At 37.3% G+C, this 7,686-nt stretch overlaps 1 protein-coding gene across 1 annotated transcript; it reads left to right on the plus strand.

Moving 5' to 3' along the window:
* Positions 1 to 2,454: 2,454 nt before the first annotated feature.
* Positions 2,455 to 5,670, plus strand: pxmp4 (peroxisomal membrane protein 4). Its single transcript, XM_012882934.3, has 4 exons — positions 2,455 to 2,630; positions 2,842 to 2,904; positions 3,009 to 3,207; positions 4,924 to 5,670. The coding sequence occupies exons 1-4, from the start codon at positions 2,518 to 2,520 to the stop codon at positions 5,194 to 5,196; spliced, it is 648 nt and encodes a 215-aa protein (XP_012738388.2). The 5' UTR covers positions 2,455 to 2,517; the 3' UTR covers positions 5,197 to 5,670.
* The last annotated feature ends 2,016 nt before the right edge of the window (positions 5,671 to 7,686 follow it).

The following is a 7,686-nucleotide window of genomic DNA, read 5'->3' on the forward strand; positions in this document are numbered from 1 at the left end:
ACTACAGTCGTTACATCCACCCCAACCAATCACAACGCAGATCCAGGAACGCTCAGTCACCAAGCTCCGCCCCCTTCAAAGAGTTCAGAGAGCACACGTTCTTTTTTTTCTTTTATAAAAAACTTCCAGTTTTGGTAAAAAGTTGGTTGAATAAAGGGTTGAGTTTGAATTCAGTGTTTGTGTGTTCTGTATTTAAAAATAGGTTGCAAAGCAACAGCATAAAATGGCCAGGGCTACAAATATATATATATTTTTTTGTTTGTTGATGATTATCGATATCGACCAACATGATTTCTATTTTATCGATATCTTTTTTTCCCCCTAAATTGTCCAGCCCTACACTGTACATAAATTAACTGCTGTAAGTATTGCTTTCAGGTGTAATATTGAAAAAAATTTTTTTAGAAAAGTTTATTTTGTCTTTAAAATACCAGAATTTGCACATAACTTTACATTTTTGTCTGTCTGATTACATTTTTTTGAACATTAAATCATCAGCTGTTATGGTTAGTTACTCAGTACTTGAGTAGCCTTCTTACTGAATACTTTTTTTACTCGAGTAATTTCTTGGCTGACAACTTTTTACTTTTACTCGAGTAAAAATATGTTAAAGTAGTGCTTCTCTTACTTGAGTACAATTTTTGGGTACTCTACCCACCTCGGCCCGCGACATTAGTTTTCTTTAAATATTTATCCTACAGAAATAATAAAGCAAGAGTCTGTTTCACACCAGTGGCCTAAATCTCTGATTTTCAAGGTTATTGATGGAAAACATGACAATTTATTCCTGAAAGTCTTTGTAAAGCTATGAAATCCTAAATATCTGCAACCAGCATACGCGCACTTTGATCTTTAAAGTAAAGACGCATTTCAATAAATCAGCTTATCAAGAAGTTAATTGCAGCAATTCAATTGAAAAGGTGAAAATTTTAAAGATTAATTACAGGGTTTGTCTAGAAATTTTCATCATTATAGCTTAGAGCTAAAAGTTCCCAAAATTCAGTTTCTCAGAAAATGAGTCTTACATAAGAACATTATAACAATCATTTATAATACAGGAATGTTAGCCGACTAAAACGTACGTCCATGTACTGAACAATATATGTATTTATTACTATTTGGTCAGGGTTGCTTTTGCACATATTACTGCATCAGTCTAATGTAGCATATATATGATCTTCCTGTGGCTCTGCTGACATATTACAGAATGCTTTAACAGCAGTCTTCATCTTACATTGCTGGGTCAGCTGCCTGTCTCTCATACTCATCTTGACAATGCATCTTTTTCTCTGATCAGGAGAGTTTCCACAGAAAATGGCCATTGAACCAGACGGGGGTCAGTTGCAACATGTGCCCCTTTTCCAGTAGCACTAGGGTGGTTTGCTTACTTAGAACCATTACCATTTCTAGTACCTGCATTCAGATGCGTTTGTCTAATCCAAACCATCTCTGTGTAGTAGAGTCAAATGCAAACTGTCCCCGGTCTCCCCTTACTGGCATTTCTGGCAGTTCGACAAGTTCCTTCCTGGTATATCTATTTTCTAAGCAATGCATTATTTGTCTTGTACTTTTTCCAGCGACTTAAAAGACTTAAAAGTTGATATTTTCTTTGCTATTGACCTCATATTTATTTGCAACCAAGGTCTATGTGTTTGGGCTTATGCATTTCATTTAGGTTACATTTCTGCTTTCGTTTAAACCATTACTGTCCAGTGGCGGCTGGTGAGAAAAATTCTTGGTGGGGCTGGTCAATAGATTTCCCTGCCTAACCCACATGCATTCAAATTAAAAATCAGAAAATTACTACAATTCCACAATAAACATTTAATTCCCTTCTCAGATTTAGCATTTTACACATACAGTTAACCATTTACAGCAATTTTAGGTCTTATTTTTTAAATGAACAGTATGAGATACAACAGTTTTTTTTTTCTTCATGACAGTAATACCGTCATGAAAAAAAGATGACAGCCATTTTTTTTCCAGCAGAGCACTGGAAAAAAAAAAATTAACAACTGACCGTCTTATTGTTCCAGAACCTCCCAAAAAATCTGTTTTTTATGATCAAAATTGTGGCTTTAACCTTCTAAAGCAAAAAATAAATAAATAGCACAACACTCCAGTGAGCTGCGTCTAAAATGTTATTTTAATTAGTTGCGCTTCATTTTAAATCATACTTGTATTTGCATATATTTAAAATGATAAATGCATTAAAACGTATATATTACATAAAGTCAAGGTGAGCTCTGACTCTTCTAGTTCAAAGGTCAGTCCAGGTAGCGAGGTTGGTGATCCCTGTTCTGAAATAGTAAAGTATTTAAAGTTTTAATTCAAGTAAAAACATCACCCTTCATTTAAAACAACAGATCATCATTATTTGAGCGCATTTTAAAGCTCACCCTTTGAGAAGGGAAAAGTCGGGAACCTGTGGTGCGGGGCGCAGTTGCGGTCGATTTTCAGTGTGACACACGAGTTGCAATCTTTATTTGTTTCCCCCCCTTGGTTCGATTGGAAGTCATGGCTGGTCCTGACCTGATAAGAACCGTCCTGTACACCATCAATAACCTTTTGCAGCAGGAGAAGTACAAAGCCGCCCTGGCCGTGGTGAAAGGATTCAGGAACGGAGCCGTGTGAGTGAAACACAAACGGGGAGCTAGCTTAGCGTCGCTTCTTAAAACACTCCTCTCAATCCGGCCATCAGCTGCAGGACCCCTGCGTCCAGTCATCCGTCCCGTCCCCACTGCACCGCTAACCGCGACAAACCACACCGCGTTTGCAGGCTGTTTAACTGTCAGGCTGTTGCTTTGTTGTTTTCACCGACTAAATCCTGTTTTGTTGTAGATATGGAGCAAAGATCAGAGCGCCGCATGCCCTGGTTATGACGTTTCTGTTCAGAAGCGGCAGGTCAGTAACTACATTAATGTGAGCATTTCCCTTAATATTCCCTTGTTTGTGCACCTGTTGTGTGAACCGATGCTTTTTTTCTTTCTCTCCATCCTCTACTGTAGTTTGAAAGATAAACTTCGGGCCATTTTGAAAGCCACATACACGCACTCCAGGAACCTCGCCTGCTTTGTGTTCACTTACAAAGGACTGCAAGCCTTGCAGCAGAAGATCCAAGGAAAGAGTCTACAGTCCCACTCCTTCCTCGCTGCCTGTGTCGGAGGGTGGCTGGTGTTCGGAGACAACAACAATATTAACAGCCAGGTAGAGGACGAGGCGCTGCAAGATTATATACGTCAGATACAACAAATGCTTCATGCAAGTTCATTAAGTTTTTCTGTTGTGTTCTGGGTTAATAAACCTTGAAATAACAGAAAAGATAAACGTATATTAGGGATGCACGATATATCGGCATTAACATCGGCATCAGCATATGTTAGTCTCTTTTTTTTTTAGCGTTTTGGTACCGACAGGTGAAAGCGGGCCAGTATTAATAACCACTCCCTCTAGTTGTCCTTTGTGCCTGTGTTTCAGGGGAGGGGAGGGGGGCTGCAGGCCATGCGGGGTTTCTTTGGTCATGTGACAGTGATGCATCGCAGCCAGGATTGTGGTTTTTAAACGAAGCAGGGATGCAAAGTCAGCAGTGTGGTCATTTTTTACTGTGACGAAAGAAGACTTGACAAGCCGATACCGGCCCAGATTTCCCTACCGGTGCATCCCTACTAAAGATTGTTGTTTCAACTTTAGACTAAGTCAAGAAAAAGATATTTAAAGCACGCCTTCATTAGAGGGAAAAAAATCTCTTGTTATCAACAATCACCAATACTCCCAACAAAAAAAGTGACTAATTCTGATGATTCTAATCGTAAAGCTTTGAGATGTGACCGCTAGTGCTTCTCCCTCCGCCTCCTACATACTTCTTGTCAATGCCGGCGTTCCGCAGGGATGTGTCCTGAGCCCCATGGTATGCACCCAGTTCCAACACCACTGTAAATGATCCCTACAGAGAAAAGATGAGAGGCTGGTTATTATCTTCTAGTGACGACTAGTCAGGCCGTTTAATGTCAGCAGGACCAGGGAGCGCATTGTGTGCTTCAGGAAGCTGCAGGGTGAAAAGCAGTGCCCCGACCACCTCGAGAGGTTTGTGGAGAGAGACAACTGCTTCAGGGTTTTAATTAACAACTGAGCTGGGTACATTGCATAAATGAGATCACACGACTTTGATGATGAATGAGGAGGTTCGAAGTGGACTCCGGAGTCTTCACCATTTTCTCTTTGTGGACCTTGAAGGTGTTTTGGTAGGCTGTATGTTGGACCTGGTATGAAAGTTTTATTTCTATATATCACAGGACTGAACTGCCAGTTGGCTCACATTTCTTCTGAAAGAGCTGTAATAGGAAGATACTGAAGTTCAGTAGATCTGTGGCATTTGTACAAGAACATCTGAACACACATCAATAGACTGAAGAACAGTTTCTATCAGCAAGTCATATCAAACTGCTAAAAAGCATAACCCCTCTGTATTAATTGAGTAATGTTACATTCACTTCAGATGTAAATTTACATTAGATCCTTACATCCTAACTTCTGCTTATTATTGTATATAATTATTATATATCATACATTAAAATGCCCTATCACAGTCATTATTTGTATTTATTCAGTTATTAATGTTTCTTATTTTCAACTTAAGGCAAAAAGTTAAGTTGTTTTTTTAAAAAAAAATACCCTTTTCATTAGTGTTTCACAACTTATTGTGCATAACAATACATTTTCAGTAGAAGTAATGTTTCAAACTAAAGTTTTGTGATTTTTCTATTTTTGTTGTAGATTTACTAGTTTCAGTCACAGTTTAATCTCTAACTTGATTCACCAAGTCCTTTCTGCATCCTGACGATTCTTTATGTTTCCAGGGGGATGATTTGAGTTCCTGGGTTTAACAGTTTTTCCCTTTTAATTTTTTCACCCTTTTAACTTCAGATCAACATGTACCTGCTGTCCAGAATCCTGTTCGCCTTGTCTCGGCTGGCTGTTGAAAAAGGATTCGTCCCTGCACCCAAGCAAGACCCTTTCCCTCTCTTTGCCACGCTGGTGTGGGGCATTGTGTTGTGGTTGTTCGAGTATTACCCACACACCCTTCAACCCTCGCTTCAGTCCTCCATGAATTATCTCTATCATGACAGCAATGTGTGGCACGACATTTCAGACTTCCTAGTTTATAATAAGCCAAGGACTGCCGGTTCTCAGAAATAAAGCTCCAGGCTTTTTCCTTTACTTTCTGATGGAGTAATTGTATATATTTCTTTTTTAGAATCAAAATTAGATAAAAAGTAACTAATTCTTGCCTTTTTTAACTTTATCTTTATATGACACTGTGCCTTGAATTTTAATTAAACTTTTAATTTATTTAGTTCTATATGTGTATGTGAAATTTAATCATATTTGCAAAGCACTACTCATTTACAATGGACGATACATTGTATGATTATGTTCTTTGTGGGTTTTGTTTGGGGGGGGGGGGTTCTATTGCAATCTTCAGGAATATTAAAATGAAATGGAACAAATGTGGCTTATTTGTTTAGAAAACTGTGATAAAGACAATGTTTAATACATTTGATTAGAGACTTGGGATTAAAATTGTATAAAAAAAATTAATATTACACATATCCAGTATTTAATGTAAGTTGTTAATGCTGCTATAAAATTAAAGAACTTGCTAAAATTAAAGAAAACTAATTAACCTGACTCAAATGAATCAAAAAAGGATTAATTAGTTTAAAGGGTTCTGTTTTACCTTTCTGTGTAAAACTAAGTTGGTGAAATTATTAAAAAAACATGTTAAACAGGATAAGATACCAAAGTAAGGGACATTTCCGGTGACCAGGGAAAACTAACTGAAATCATTATTACACGTTTACTATTTCTTTTGCATCATCTTATAGTGTAGGCAAAAATAAATACACCCAATATATGGCTTTAAATTATTTAAATCATTTTTTGCTACTTACTTTGGATCTTCAAAGTTTTTTTCTTGAAACACTTTGCTTGTCCCTCAGGGAGTCTCACTTTTGTTTTGCAAAGAATATGTGTTTGGACATCCATACTAATCACGATGAGGCAACATGGTGCTACGTACAAAGCTGTGGCCCTGCGCTCCATGCGGTTGTTTGATTTCTGCTTGGGACAGATCTGGCTGGGAACTGGAACTGTTGAATTAATTGTATAGTGCAATTTTACATTCCTACTGTATATGTAAGATTAATTGTGGAATTTTATGTATATATTGTGATTCCATATATAGTTGATATAGTGCCTTGGTTTTGCTAAGTGCTTGCTTTGTTGTAGAAGTGTTTATTGAACTGCAAGAAGTACTTTTTTTTTTACTGTGCATTCTTTAAAGACAAAAAAGGTACTTAAATTTAGATTTGAAGCACCAGGGGACCCACATTTTGTTTATCATTATTATTCTATTATTATTTTATTATTACTATTATTAGACATAAATTATCCCTCATAATACTGACCGTTCCCAAAGTGTGAACTCCTCCAGGCAGCAGATTAAAAAAAGGGTGTGCATCACAACACAGGCACCTGATACTTGAAGGCGTGTCATAATTATACATTTACTGAGGGCTGAAGGAACTCTTGGTTCAGTAAAACCTGTTTTGTGTTCATTTATAAAAAGCCGGTATAACAGCTTTCTGCAACTCTTATGTACAGTAAGATATATCCAGCTTTAAACGTATCATTGGTAAAAAAAAAAAAAAGTCAAAATCCTGTTTTTTGAAAACTGCAAACTAATTACCTTCCATTAAAAAAATGTAATTAAAACAACGTAATTCAGACTAAACGAATTATGGCACCAGACTGTCATGTGCGATGTGTTGACAGCAATCTGGGGATTTAGGATTGCAGCAGAATTGTCGACACATAAATATAGGTGTGATTTTTGATTGTGCTTTTTCGCTGGAGCGTCTTTTAAGACATTCTAAAAACTTTTTGTGGTGTCAACAAGTAAACTAGAGTTAATTTATGCAATTATATTGTTTTAATGGTTTGCTTACTTGATTCAACAGGAACAGCATCGATTCATCTTCAAGATGTCCAAAACTCTGCTGACTCGCACAAACAGAGGAATTCGCAAGATCCATCAATCAAACGGATACTATTTCTAAAGCGGTTTACAACAGGCACAGATTGATCAAAGTGCTGTACAGATTTAAAAACACAAAAAAAGTAGTAAAAATAAATAAATCAGCTGTACATATGACTATAATTTCAGTTCACACTTTAAAAAAAGAGTCCTTAGTCTCATGTATCAAAGGTCAAACTGAACAAATAGGTCTTTAGTCTGGCCTTGAGTGCAAGGCTCTACTGGGCTGGTGAAGAGTCCGAATATCACTCATGTAAGATGGTGCAAGGCAATGGATTGAACTGCAAACAAACAATAGGGTTTAGAACTGAATTCTAAACCGAAACGGGAGCCAACGGAGAGACTAAAGGACAGGAGGGATGTGGTCATACTTGCAGGTGTTGGTGAACAGCTGCATTCTGCACAAGTGGTAAACGTTGTATAGAGGCTTGGTTAAGTCTGGTATAAAAGATGTTGATGTCCAAACGTGAGCTTATCGCAATAAGTGAGAAACAATTTAACTTTAGCTAATAGGCAAAGTTGGAAAAAGCTTGTCTTTATCACAGAATCAATTTATTTATTGAATTTGAAGTTGCAGTCAAAGGTCAGTC

Source organism: Fundulus heteroclitus, unplaced genomic scaffold (assembly GCF_011125445.2).
Source record: "Fundulus heteroclitus isolate FHET01 unplaced genomic scaffold, MU-UCD_Fhet_4.1 scaffold_445, whole genome shotgun sequence".
In the NCBI taxonomy this organism is placed as follows: Eukaryota; Metazoa; Chordata; class Actinopteri; order Cyprinodontiformes; family Fundulidae; genus Fundulus; species Fundulus heteroclitus.